At 34.5% G+C, this 14,394-nt stretch overlaps 1 protein-coding gene across 3 annotated transcripts in view; it reads left to right on the top strand.

Moving 5' to 3' along the window:
- Positions 1-14,394, top strand: part of AP3S1 (adaptor related protein complex 3 subunit sigma 1) — a 28,957-nt gene extending 14,563 nt beyond the window's left edge. For 2 of the 3 annotated variants that reach the window (XM_032097193.1, XM_032097194.1), the window contains exons 5-6: positions 3,843-3,950; positions 13,107-14,394. In XM_032097193.1, coding sequence (XP_031953084.1) covers positions 3,843-3,950; positions 13,107-13,235 — 237 coding nt within the window. In that variant the 3' untranslated portion in view covers positions 13,236-14,394. Of the gene's footprint in view, positions 1-3,842; positions 3,951-6,900; positions 6,943-13,106 lie in introns of all 3 variants that reach the window. The other variant, XM_032097195.1, reaches the window with a different exon arrangement.

Genomic DNA, 14,394 nt, shown 5'->3' with positions numbered 1-14,394 from the left:
GTTGCTTTCTGTGCAGTCACCTTTCCCCATCTGTGAACATCGTTCTGCATTCACAGCAAAAGATGTCAAAGGAAAGTAAGATAGAAAAAGTAGACTAAAAATAATAGCAAGTTACCATTTCAAACCGACTCAGTTTATTTCAAAATCAGGAAGTTCTTTTGGAAGCAACACTTGCACCTTGACCAGAAAGGGAAATGCAGATTACCTACAGTGAGTGTTTAACCGATACTTTGTTCATGAAAAGTCATTAGGACTTCTAGTCTGACTGGAACATGTTGGATATTTCCAAAATTACAGATTTAAGTACAAAAGAGTTTATGAGTGGTTTATATATTGGCTTCTGAGCTTAAAGAACAAAAGTACTGCAGTCATTTTGTGGGAAAGAGTTTGATCTTTAGCTGAAGAATGCTTTGGCTGATACGTGTTCCAGGCTGTTGCTCTGTAGCATGTTTCATTAAAGAGTATTCCTTAACCTAACTTTATGTACAAAATATTTCTAATAAAATGTAGACAACTTAGGTGCTTCAAAATGTTAAATTTCTTGAAGAATGTTCTACTTTGTATTGGATATGAGATGATATTTCTTCTTGAAAATTACATATCAAATGGATACTAGAATTCAACTGTTTAATTTAATTTACTAAAAATCTGCCTGAGAATCTCATTAGCTGTTTAGAGTAGAGTTTTCAGACACTGAGGAAAATGTGAACCCTAAATACTAGTTCAATATCTTAGTAAAAATAATCCATTTTCACAACAAAAGTCCATGAAACCTTGAGTTCAAAAACTCTGAATGTGACATTAACCAGTGCAGTGACTTTTGACTTGAGCGTAAATGAACAAAAGAATACAATATAGAGACATGAACTTCTGTAATTATGCAAGGCTGCTACCAGCTCTACAGTAGCATTAGTTGTGCAGCTGTTACTAATTTGGTGTCATCTTCATTCTTCCTTTTTTTTCCCTCCAGTTAAAGTTCATCAGTATTCTTGTAGGTGTGAGAACAAAACAGAAGATGTATCTGTGAGAGTGAAATTACAGTGTTAAATTCTCTTTAAACTGCTGATAAGGTCACCTTGTCAAGAAGCATAATGCACTGAGCCTTCAGAGTTAATGCGTTAACTTTCTCTTGTCAGATATTTGTGGCCTGGCTTGTTAATATATTTCAAGTGTGCAAAAGGGAAAAATAGCAACTGCTCCTGTTTGATCTAGACAGTCTTAGTTTTAATGGGTGCTTATGTGTGGGTGCTGTTTGGGGTGAAACCTTTAAAATACTTGTATTTTGGGTGGTCTGGTATAGAGAAAAGTGGGGATTGGCTAACTTACTTGAATGAGAGTTGTTCTGTGTCTTCAGTTCATGGTGGAGCTGTGGAAGGTTCCTTTCTTGCAATTCTCTTGTGAGACCTGCCTAAACCAACATTTTTTCTTGTAAAAAATTATGTGGCATGTAGAAGAGTTGAACTATGCCATCGCAACAGCTGCTGCCTCTTCAGTAACATTTTATGTGGTATTTCTGCAAGGAAACATTTATGTTCATCAGGCATTTATAATTGTACAACACTCAGTGATGGCTTATAGTAACCTGGAGCCAAGACAGGTGCTTACTCAAGAATATTGATGCAGTACGAGAAATGCATTTGGAGAATGGAGTATAGGTGGGAATGAGCATTTCTAATGTGCTGTAGCAAATGAGGACTTGGGGTGTTGGGGAGTGTAGTTTGTACAGGAGAGAATTTAACTTCTCTTTTAAAGATCATCTGTACTACAAGCAGCCAGACAAACTTGCTATAGCTGGAGCAAGACATTTTCACATGTCCTGTGAGTAAGGAGGAGCAGGTTTATTTCAGTCCTGCACTGACTCCCACACTGAGTCCAAGAGTCTAATGCTTTCCGATGGAAAAGGCATCACTGAAAGCTATTATACAACTAAAATAATAGAATACATTCAGTTAGGAATGTAAGGGAATACTTTGGGTTTTTTGCAAGTTTTTGGCACATATTGAAATATCTCTGGGAGTATCATGATCTCTTGCAAGAGTTTATTATCTAACCGGAACAGTGAACAGTCCAGAATCAATTTGCTTGAAGACAAGAAACTGTGTTTGCCAAATTTTCCTGAGAGAGCTTTTTCTTGGTACATTTCTTCCTCTTAAGAGTATGCATTCATGCTTTCAGAGAGTACATTGAACATAAATAGGAAGCACTCTTGATTTTTGTAAAAACACTTTAAAATTGTTATTACAAAGCAGCCATTTCAGATTTTAAGAAGTTGATGTTCTCAACAGTCAGCTCCCTTTTGGAATATAAGATGGCTAGTCATTGTGCCTTCAGTCTTTCACTTAAATACTGTTTTGAATGTACTATTGAAGTGTATTTTGCACTTCATTGCCACTTAATGCTTTTTTAGTTAAGATTTTGTTGTTGTTTCTTTAGGAAAATAATGAAATAATTAGGAAAATGATTTATTATTTTTTAATAAGAAAAAGTAAACACAATAATGTGGTTTTGTACATTTAATATGTATTTGCAATTTGAAAAGAAAAAACAGTTACTGTTTATTTTTATCATGCTGCTGCTTGCATGTGAGCAAACATATTTAAGAGAAAGGAGTCAATGGATTACAATAGTTACATAACTGTTATTAGAAAGCTGTGATTTCCTTTCATATGCAGATTACAAAATAAAAGTAATTATATTCTGTTACTTAGAAAACCATCCCTGTAGAAGAAAATGGGGCAAGACAAAAGGGTTAAGGTTCTTTAAAGCCATCTATTCTTTCAACATTTTTGAATACCATGTAACATTAAATTTGTACAGAAATACACTTAAAATTTATCAGGGAAACAAATGAAATTTTGTTTTTTAGGTATGGCACAAAACCAAGAACTGTGTTTGTTTTTGATGTACTTACTACCTCCAGGTTATTTGATTTAGAGATTTACTTCTTGACCCACAGGGAAATTGGGAGACTGTCCAAAACGGTAGTTAGAATTATGCTTTTGAGATATCAGATTGGGCATGTTTATTTCTGAAAAGCAGAAAAATGCTCCTTGTCTTCAGATTTAAATACTAATACAGGATTAAAGTATTATACATTACACAGTAACTCTGGATTTTTACTAGACAGTCTGCAGAAGGATACTTTTTTAAAAAAGAAAACCCAGAGCAAGTCTTTAATATGGTGTGAATGCAGACTCTGAAGCAGAGATTCATGAACCAGGGCTTTCATCCTCAAGTCAGGGCTGCAAGGAAGGGGGATATTTAAACATATCCGTTTCAGTAATATCCCCAGCTGGTTTATTTGCTCCTGCAGTTTGAGTCCTGGCTGTGAGTCTTAGCTGTAGATGCTGAAGACTCCATATTGATGGCGTAGCTCAGGAATGTCAATTCTACTTCTAAGCCTAATCTTGGGATCCATGGTGGGTGAGCATCACAGTCTCTTCCTTCTCAGCTGTAGCCCGAAGTAGTGTTTACACATCTGCTTGTGAGCAATTTAAGTCTTGTAGGACCTGCTTCCTAGAGGTGTTACTTCTGTTGATGCTAATTAGAACTCTAATAATTGGAGAGAAAGTGGGAACAAAGAAAGAGGAATGTGGAAGTTTCTTAGCATTGATGAGTAGTATAGCAGATGATTTTGTAATGGAGCTGTGGACAAAGAAGTTACTGGAGAAAGGAACGTGAAATGATGAGCTTTGTTCCCGAATGGCTTTAGATTAATTGCGAACATTAATTAAGTGACTTACAGAATACATGTTTCCCTGTATTGAGGTACCTAGATACCATCTTTCCAGACTGTATGGAGGATATCTTGCATTTTTACATTCTCTTTTGGTCTCTTTTAGGTCCATAATATATTGGCCGAAATGGTCATGGGTGGAATGGTTTTGGAGACCAACATGAATGAAATTGTCACTCAGATTGATGCTCAAAATAAACTGGAGAAATCTGAGGTAAGAGCGATGCACTGTGTAGTTTCTAAATTAAAAACAGGGTTGTAGTAAATGCATGCTATATAATGCTCTTTGTCCTTCATAGCAAACTAAATAGTGTAAGCTGCCTGTTTATAGTGCCAAAAATTTGCAGTGTATCTAAGGGTGTTGTACCTTTCATCATAAGTAATAACTGCTTAGTTGCTGCTGATTACTTTTTGCTTTTTGTATCTAATAGCATTGTGCACCATTGCTATTAAGATACTTCTGTAGTTCTCTTAAGTTTCTCTTGCAGAAAACCTTTTATTTCCAGCCTACTTGTTATGCTGGACTAGTGAGTTTAGCACTTAAATAAAATCAGATAAAGAAACAAAGTGTGTCTTCAAAGACTACATATTCCTGTCTGCTAGTATGCTTCTAAGCCCCTGAAATGAATAGCAGCAGTAATAGTGCAACACAAAAAAATAAATTGGACTGAAATGGACTAGATAGAATTTAAAGCCTAGTTTTAGACACTTCAAAGTAAATATGAATTCTGCAGTTTTGGTAATCTGAGCCTTTGGCCTTTGGTGAGTGAAAAAATGATAATCTGTATTTGCCCATAAAGGGCCAAGTGAGGGATCACACCTGCGTTGTGGGAATCCCTTTTCAGTTCAACAATTTTTGAATTTGTGTTTAGGAAAGACATTTAGATTAAGAAAGCATCTTAGAATTACTTTATCTTTGATACAGAATGTTACTGTCCCTTTAATGTTGCCATATGTGCTTTGTAAGCCAAAATGCTGCTAATATATCTTAAATGTTAGCTAAGTCTGTATTGGATTCTAAACAATGAGAGTAATACCAGAGAGGAACACATCAAAGCAATTATGTAAGTTTCTAAACAAGCCTTTGCTTGAACTGGAGACTTTAGTTGAAGTCAGCTGAGTAGACTGAAATCTTACAGGTGGCATAAATATGAGCTAAATGACATTTTAGAAGAGGACCCAGAGAACTTCCTAGTTCTACCTGAAGTGCGATAAAGAGAGAAATGAATTTTTCAGCTTTTTTTTTTGGTACAATGTATACTGTTCTTCTGATTCTGCAGTCTCATGCTGTGCCACCTCAAGTTTTTTTATTACATTTAATTGTCTGTTTTGCACAACTTCCAAACTATATCTAAGAACAGGACCACAACATATGAAAAACAAGAAAAAAACTAGGTATGATATGATACAGTACCTAGCAGTAGGCATCTGAGAAGATTCTATGGTAGATTTTGAAGATGTCCAAAATGTTAATTTTAATATTTTTCTCACACTCAGAATGAAACATTGATCACAAGAGATGAATATTTGGAGTTATTCTCATAAATTTTTACTATATTTGAATAACTTCTGTATACACATATTTTTCTATTTGATAGAAGAGTAGCCTAGTGTTCCCAGAAGCTGAACTTGATGAGCAGCTATGTTTTACCATGTATTATGTACATATTGGTTTTATCTGAAAGCATGTAATTATGTAAATTCTGTTACCAAATCAACTATAGACCAGTCTCTGACTAGTCTTCTGAAACACATCGATTCAGTGCAGCCAGCTGCAATAGCTTGCTGTTTTCCATTATTCATCTGTAAGTCATTCTTTCTTTTAAGAACTTTTAGTATAGAAGTAGATGGGAAAAGATCTGAAAACAACACACAGAACTTGAAGTGCATGCAAAGCAAGTAGGAACTTGTTAGTTTACATTCAGCAATGAATTATAGAAGGTACAGAACTAGCAGTGATAAATTAAAACACTTGGTGACTGGGATGGAGCAGAACATTTCACACTCTGCTCTCCACAAATACTTTCTTTTTCCTTAGTTCAGTGACTATTTCTTTTCAAATTTAACAGTTACTGTAATGCTGAGATACATCACAATGCCTGGTAATTATTTTCTCAGATCATTAACCATTTGTTTCATGTATAGCCACAGAAATTTCCTGATTGCTCTTTCTTTTCCTTTTGTCTTTTTGATCAAGAATGTAAATCTTCAGTATGTCTTTCCTGAACACATATTTTTAAGACACAAGCAAATCCATGTAAATCAAAATAAGTAATAACTTCATAAATTTTGAATGCTGGTCACTAAGAAATCAAAACTAGTGGATCTTCTTAGTTTTCTTTAATTTAAAAAAACCTATTTTTGAAATTTAGAAATTATTATTGATGTAGTCCATAGTTTATAGGAGTGCCATCTGTGCCCACAGCACTGTTGCTTTAGTCTCTTTGGCTTTTAGACCACCATCATAGTTCTTGCATTTGCAAAGCAGTTACTTTCAGGTTAAATTGCCTTTTATTTTATAACTGAAATTATGAAACTAATAAAGGTGTAACTGGGTTACATTTTCAGAAATACTTCAGTTTTTGTTGTGCCCATCTGGCTTTCAGTAATATACAAAATTTAGCTATTTGTCATCAGGTATTTGTTTAGTTATGCACTAAGTTTCTAAACAGGCTTTCAGTTAGAATTTAGTGAAAAAAGACTGAATGTATTTATTAAATTCACATATGTTTGAGCAAAATTATCCACTCGAAGAATTTGTTAGTATTTTCAATAGAGATTAATTAAACCACTAAAAGGGAGTCTCTAGCTTTGATTTGTGATTCAGCTAATATTGCTTGGATGGGCTACAAAGGAAGCTATTTCTACCTGGAGGAATGTTGTCTTATATGCATTTCCCTACCTTTCAGTTTAGTCTTTTATCTGTGAATGGGTTTCTGGTCAATCCTAAAACCAAAGAATCATTGTGATAAAGGGAGGGAATTCTTTGGGAGAGGGGTCATTGGGGTTTTATTCAGAGCCTCTGGAAGTATTGTAGGTAAACCTGGGCTACCTCTTCTTTATTTGGAGTGTTCAACTGCGTGTGATTTAGACTTTTAAGTTGGGCCTCATTTTTTCTGAACCTCCTGATCTTTTCTGGCTCTTTCCATTCTTCTCTCTTACAGACCTTTATCTTTCAGTCTCCCAGACAGGACAGGTAGACAAAGGTATTGCTGACTTTTAGAAAAAAATGTACTTTTAACAAAAAGGGAAAGCAAAATGATGTCAAAGGCAATAAATTATGTAGGCCAGACTCAAAAATTATGTGTAAAAATACCCATACTAGTCCTTGTAGCCTACTTTTTGTGCTAGTTTCTTGTAGTTCCCTCATCTTTTTATTGGCTATAGTGTATTTTACTAGCTTTTCATTGACATCATATTTTTTATTTTATTTCTCTTCCTGCATTTTAGAATTTAACTTTTCTTTGTATCATTGTTAAGAAACAAAGGAGTATGAACTTGTGTGAATATTAGCCAGAAAACCCTGCAAAATTAATGTCAGTAAAAAATGAACACAAAGATAACAAAATAAGATACGATGACATAATAGAAATAATTTCTTTCTTGGGAGAATTTTGTCCCTGATAATCTGAAATAAGTGATACAAACTCTTCTGCTTCACCACTTAGTATTTTCAGATAGAAACAAAGAACTTTTACCTGCTTGCAAAGAGAAGTTTCAGAATCAGCTTCAGGTGAATGAAACATTAAAAACCCCACCACCAAAACCAACAAACTGAAATAGTTCTATATATAGAGAATAAAATTATCAGTGCAATTTGTAAAGATGATGTAGAAATACTGAAGTTGATCATCCAACCTTAAGTATGTTGAACATAAAATGAGAAGGGCTGTCAGCGTGTACTCAACTTCAGGTGTACATTTACTGTCATTATAATCTGAATGTCTGGATTTTGCTCTAAGATATCCTGGTAACTGGAGTTACTGAACATCAATGTTAACATGAACAGAGAAAGGAGAAGGAAATTGTATGTTTGAAGTTCACTTTATGGTCAGTGTCACCTGCCATTTTGTTGTTTGAAACATTAGTTTAACTCAACAGTTTGAATGTCAGTCAGTGCTAATGGCAGTACTTCAAAATCAATTTCCACTTGTTTTAAGTCTCTGTGTACTCAAACTGCAGGTATTTTAAGCAGGTGGAATCTTAAGTTTATTTAATTTATGAATAGCTTTGCTCTTTACTTTTTATGTGATCTTTCTAGGATAGAGTACTGTCACACCATTAAGATTGAACAAATATAACTCCACAATTTGATTTAGTAGCAATAAGTTGTAAAAGCATTAGGTAAATAGTTTTTGGTAATATGCAACATTTTAACCTAAATTTGAAGTATGCTACAGCTCATGAAGAAAATCAAGGACACGACCTTCTTCTGCCTAATATGTTAACACTTATACAGTCTGTATTTCATTGGTAACACTAGGGAGCTTGATTTCAGGTTTTTGGTTTGGTTTCCTTTTTTTGTTTGTTTTTGCTTTTCTTTTTGTACAAAGCTGCTTTTCTTTTTCTGTGTTCTGCTCACACATATTCTGTTTTTATTTTTGGGTCTGGCAATGAAAAACAAACAAAGAAATAATTAATCATTCCCATCCATTACTCTTTTCGTGATTCAAGTGCTTAAAATTTCTAAGAGTATGTCTTAAGTCTTCTTATCTGTTTGGCCTCATTTTGATATACTTGCAGACTTCATTTTGGTTTTTCTCTAATTACGTTCATTTATTTAACCTCATAAGCAGGGGACATGATCATTCCTTTATATTATGTATTGCATCCTTTCATGATTTCATAACCCTGCTGCTTTGAAGTCATACTTGTTCTGAAAAGAAGCATAGCTGTGAAACACCAGCAGCAGAGAGGTCCTAGTACCTCTGAAATATCTGGAAAAGGGTGGCTTATTTTGCAGAGCATTAGCCTTCATTATTTTGTTTTCCAGTAGGCTGTGGGTTTTTTAATATATTTATTTTAGTGATAGCTAGCTTTGTGTAGAGTTATTTGGGATGACAGTTGGGACATTTTTATTTGTATATGCATATTAACAATGTTTGTGATGTGCAATACTTTTCCCAAATGATCTGAATTTCTTTTTGAAGAGTAAAACAAGGTTGCTGGGATCACTTTGATATGAAGTTGGGCATTCTAGGAAAGGGTGATGATAAGAACAAAGAAAATTGATTCCTATAGTGATTAGTAATGACCTAAGTAAATTAATGACAGCTTATGTTTCTCACTTGATAGATTAGGACCAGTAGAGTAAAAGTCCTGTTATTAAATATGTCTATTTCAATCTATAAAATAGTGTCAGTTTTTGCAATAATGGAACCTAAAATTTTAATATGCAACATTTCAACATTAAAGCACATCCCTCAACAACAAATGAAATTGAGAGTAAAAGCAGCTGCAGCAAAACTGTGGTGTATTGGCTTTTTGTTCTATCAGCTGTATGCAATTTGTATTGTCTTTCTGAAATTGCATTAATTATGTCTTAAGAAGTTTCAGTTTCACTTGTTTGAGTCATTTGCTTGCTGTGACAGACAATTCATCATTCACTGCATGTTTAAGGCTTGTTATGTGTTTTGTTTTTTCAAGTGAAACAGCTTTTTCTTTGCACATCACCAACTTACCTGCTGAATTATGCGATAAAAAAGAGGAGAAACTTGTTGAGTTCAGTGTTGCAGTGTAAGCTGTATTAATCAGATGCCTCTAGAAAACTCCTCCAAAGCACAGGGGGCTGAACATACTTACTTGTAGTGCCGTTGTGTTTGTAAATACAGGTCACTTCCAGTAAAAGAAATGGAAGGACTGTGTCTGACATGCTAAAAAGCAGTGCTAAGGAGTTCAGATATAACTGCATTTGAATTGTGTTAGTTATCCAACTTGGGAGTTCAAGTGCTTTTCAGTCATTTTATCCATTAGACATTTTTTATGAACTGCTCGCTCTCTCTTAGAAATGCTGTGTAACTGTGTTGTGCTTGATAGGATTGACACTAATTGTGCTAAATAGCATTCTGCTATGCATTTTATGTATCCACTGTTCTACAAACTCACTTAATACAGAGAATTACAGAAGAGAATTCAATAATAGTTTGAAAGTCTCTGCTCCAGCGTCTGATAGTGAAAGTTAATCTCGCTATCAAAAAAGAGGTAATCTGACAATCACAGCTGTTTTGTCAGGGTTCTTCACTGATCCTGATCCAGAGTGGTCCTCATGAAACGTGACTGTTGGAGTTGTGACTGTGTAGGGGGTGGAAGGGCAGCGCTCATGTCAATTGTGGTATTTTTAATAATTCTCAATTGTGTCTCCATTGTATCCTATCCCATTGGGGTGGGAGGCAGGGACTGTAAGTCTGTATAAAGAGGATAGTTGCAGGTAGGTAAAAATAATGACCAGTTATACTAAAAATGTTGTTTGTCCATTAAGAATAAACAACTTCCATTAAATTAGGGTAAAGAATCTCCATCCTTGTCACCCAGAAAGCACATCTCCTTTGAATTGCCAGCCATGTGCTACCATGTCCATCACTTACTATGTTTTTCTGATTTCCCATTGTTTCAATTGTGAATTGTATAATTTATTTCTTTTAATTAGTATTTTCATCTTCTCTGTGGAAAACAGTTTACATTGCCCCATTTTGCTTAATGAATTTTTCTTCCATTACTGCAAATAGAATTTAAAGGATTAAAAGCATTTATTGTTTTATCCAATAGAACTTCACTGGTTGTTACCTCTTGATTTAAAATTAGTATTTCTGAGTTCTCAAATATAAAGGACAGTGTTGGGCAGTTTCATGCCTTCTGCACTATTTTTTAATAAATGGGAAGAAATTGCAATGTCTAGTACTGATGCTTTAAATTATTGCAGATTCAGGGATGCAGATTTTGGATACTTGCATTTCTTAATACTGTTAGTGTTATGTCCTGGTTTTCCCCTTTAAGAAAATACTGCTATTGAAAGAGCCTGTGAAGTGAATGACCTGACAGACTTGGTGATGTTAAGGGAAACCAAGGTAAAAGAGGGTTTGAAAATACTTTTTTGCACCTTTTTAGTTTTATTTAGTCTGTACTTTTGAGAACTGATAATCTGGGTTTTGTCAGGGCCAAAATGAGAGCAGATTTGGTTACATTAGAGATTTGGTTTTCTGAGCTTTTTTCTCTGCCCCCACATGCTTTTCCCAACTTTGGCATGTCTCAATATAGGAGAGTTTGACAGGGAAGATACTGTTAAGAGATGACTCATGGCTTTCTGGTCTTTGTTTCTTCTTCTGGGAATCATGCCACGACTGAAATCTAGGGATTTGTGATGCTTTAGCCTTTCCACATAAAGGGTTAGTTCAAAATCAGAAACTTTAATTGGTTTTATTTTGGCTTGGGTTATGTTTTTGAAGGGAGAAGGAAGAGCAGTAGGTAGGATTTTAAGTGAAAATCTTACATTAACTTGAATTTATATTTATTTCTTATAAGAGAGCAATAAAAGGGAGAAAATTTTTTTTTCATAACGTTCAAAAAGTAGAGTTATTATCTGAGGAGTGTGTGGGGTGTCTGTCTCCTTTTGTGCAGTAGACCAGGTGGAAGTCAGATGTACTCCTCAGTAATTTTACCCTGCAATTGCAATGAATTTCAGTGAAAAACAACAGTCTGAAAAAGTTGTACTTTGAGCAGTAGTCACCTACCAGTGCTTTTTGATAATCAAATATGACACCAACTTCTCAAAGTTTTTCTTGTTTCATTTTGCTGTATTTCTTGTTCAGAAATACTTTATCTCCAAATGCGCTGATTTCTTCAGTCTTTGACAAATCTAAAATAATTCTGGATTCCATTTCTACAGGTTTAATATTTTTTTTAAACCAATTTCTAGCATCTTGCTTTGTTTCTTGTGGATTGCTCCTTTTTACTAGACCTGCAAGATGCCACACTCTAAAACTAGTAGTTCTGAAAATGACATTATGGTTTTTATTGGTTTTGAATATTTTTAATATTACTTTTAAAACATCAAAATAAAAGTTAATTCTCTTTACATATTCAGAGAATTTGGAATATGATGTCTTTTTCTGCTAATAAGATCTCTTCTTTTAAAAATCTTCAATGCCTTTTTTTGTTCTCTTGCAAAAATAAAAATTATTTTTACACTTTTGTGGCAAGCCTGAAGTAAAACCACACTGCAAATTCTAAATTCACATAGAGGATCTGAACTTTTAGAAGAAACATTTCTGTATGTAAAATGAATAGTATGGTTTCTTCACAACATCAAATACACTAACACTTACTAGTCTTTTTTTAATAGTCTTTAAAATAACAAGGTTTTGAATAGGTACTTTCAGAAGGAATAGGGAAAGATGATTTTCGGTATGTCTTCAGGCCTCTGAGCTATAAATTGTTAGCATTTCATGATATACCTTAGTGTGTAAACTTGGCAGCTACTTTATCTAAAAGCAGAATTAAATGGAAGCCAGTAATTCTGTACTGTAAAACTTGCATGTTTATACAGAAAGGCTCTAGCTTTGTGTGCAGAGACTGCATGCAGTAGAGGACTCTAATAAAAAATAGGTGCTATTTAATTTAACAGTTTAATTTGGCAAAAGTGTGGTGTTGTGTTATGCTGAAGGGGATGCAGATATGTTAGTGTATAATTAGTAACTGTGGGACAACACATTATTCTAGTTTGTCAGTAGAAATGATCTGTCTGCATGCCCTTCATTACCCACAAATGCAGGGTGTTTATGCTTTTCATCTTAGGCTAAGCCACTTTGAAACCTATGTGTGTGTATATATATATATCTGAGTATATATATATATATATATATATATATATATATATATATATGTATATATACATACACACGTGTGTGTGTTTGTGTGTGTGTATCTATTCATTGATTTGACTGACATTCAGCACCTTGTTACTTTGAGGTTACGTATTCTGAACCTGTAACCAATGTTAGTCACCTGTGAGCCATGTGAACTTTTAGAATAGGTAAGAGACAAAGACAGCACGTTGGACATCCAGCACCTCGAGATTGTCTGTTCTATAATGTGCACATTACACGTGCTCGGATAAGCCTCCTGTTCCTTCCTCTCATACTTTTCCATCCAGCTGACATTACATGTTTTACCATATAAAAAGGAATATGTGAACTGTTTTCTCTTTCTGGTTTAATATTTCCAAGTAACCCATTTCATTCCAAACACAATTACCATGTGGTTTTTCTAATTGTGTAACCATGGCAATACTTGAAAAGTTAGTTGTCTGTGTATATTGCTGGTGAATATTCTTGTGACTTTGCCTGACTTGCATTTTTCCTCACTTTGTATACAGGCTGGTTTAGCAGGAGCTCCAGCCCGGGCTGTTTCAGCTGTAAAGAATATGAATCTGCCAGAGATCCCAAGAAATATTAATATTGGTGACATCAGTATAAAAGTACCAAACCTGCCCACTTTTAAATAACATGGCTACTCCAGGTAATACCAAGGAAGAAATGTAATAGAGATTTACTGCGAATTGTTTACTAAATAAACATGTCTAACTTTTACTGTTTGGATAAAACTCAAGGTACTGCATAGACATAACCTGAAAAATCAGTGTGTGGAGTTGAATGTTGCTTTTGTCTTGTTTGTGAAGTTAAAGGAAAGGGGTAGTTCCATGTGATTTCTAAACTACATTCCTATGCCCTTGCAAGGCATATCACTGTGTCTCGGCTGCTGCAGTATTTTGGGGAAGTACTTAAGATGTTCTTTACTTTGTATAACCTACCATGCTGAGGTTTTTTGTATATTCACCGAAGTCTATAATTAGTGCGTTCTTTAACTACTTCTGTTTGTCATGATTATTTAAGTGCAAATGTTGCATGAAAACATTTAACTCATGTTATGTTTAAATAAAATCCTAACAAACTGGACTTCGAAATACCTGTCTTTTGAAGTCTACTGTTTGCAATAAGCCACATTATTTCCTATTCATGGAGCCAGTTGACTATATATAAATACTGCTGTAGCAGACATTGATGTTGTAGTTTAATCTCTGAAGGGCTTACACAGGGGTATTGTGCTGAACATATTGGCTCTTTACATTTCTTACAAAAGCTGTTCATTATTATTCTGGAGGAAGAAACTGCCTTTACTGAAGATCTGATGACTTTTGTTTACGTATGGATGTTGATACTTACACAATCTGATAAACTTTCACTGGTGGTCTGACTTTGTTTTGGGGAAAAATGGGCTCTGTAATTGCTCTGTGCTGTGAGAAGCACAGAATGGGCTTAGGAGATTGGACAGCTCAAACCTGTACATGACAGTCTATCAAATAACGTGATAAAGAAAGGCACACTGGAAAGATAAATGGGGATATTTTAATTGGGCCTCTGTGCCTGGTGACATTTGTGATTCTTTACTTTGAGAATTAGATTTATGAGACACATAGTATTGTCAAGACCTCAGAGAAATCTAAGTGCTATCGCCTCTGCGTAAGTTGCTCAGCTCTTAAACTCTTCTGTGATTTAAAAAACATAAAGGGGGATAGTTATTGTTTTTTATAATCATGCTCTTAAGCTCTGTGTGATGTATAAGTCTGTTTAAATGAATAATAAAAATATCATTGGGATACTTAA

This window comes from Corvus moneduloides, chromosome Z, assembly GCF_009650955.1.
Source record: "Corvus moneduloides isolate bCorMon1 chromosome Z, bCorMon1.pri, whole genome shotgun sequence".
NCBI lineage: Eukaryota > Metazoa > Chordata > Aves > Passeriformes > Corvidae > Corvus > Corvus moneduloides.
Note: the sequence above shows the minus strand (reverse complement) of the source record. Positions and strands in the feature narration are given on the sequence as shown.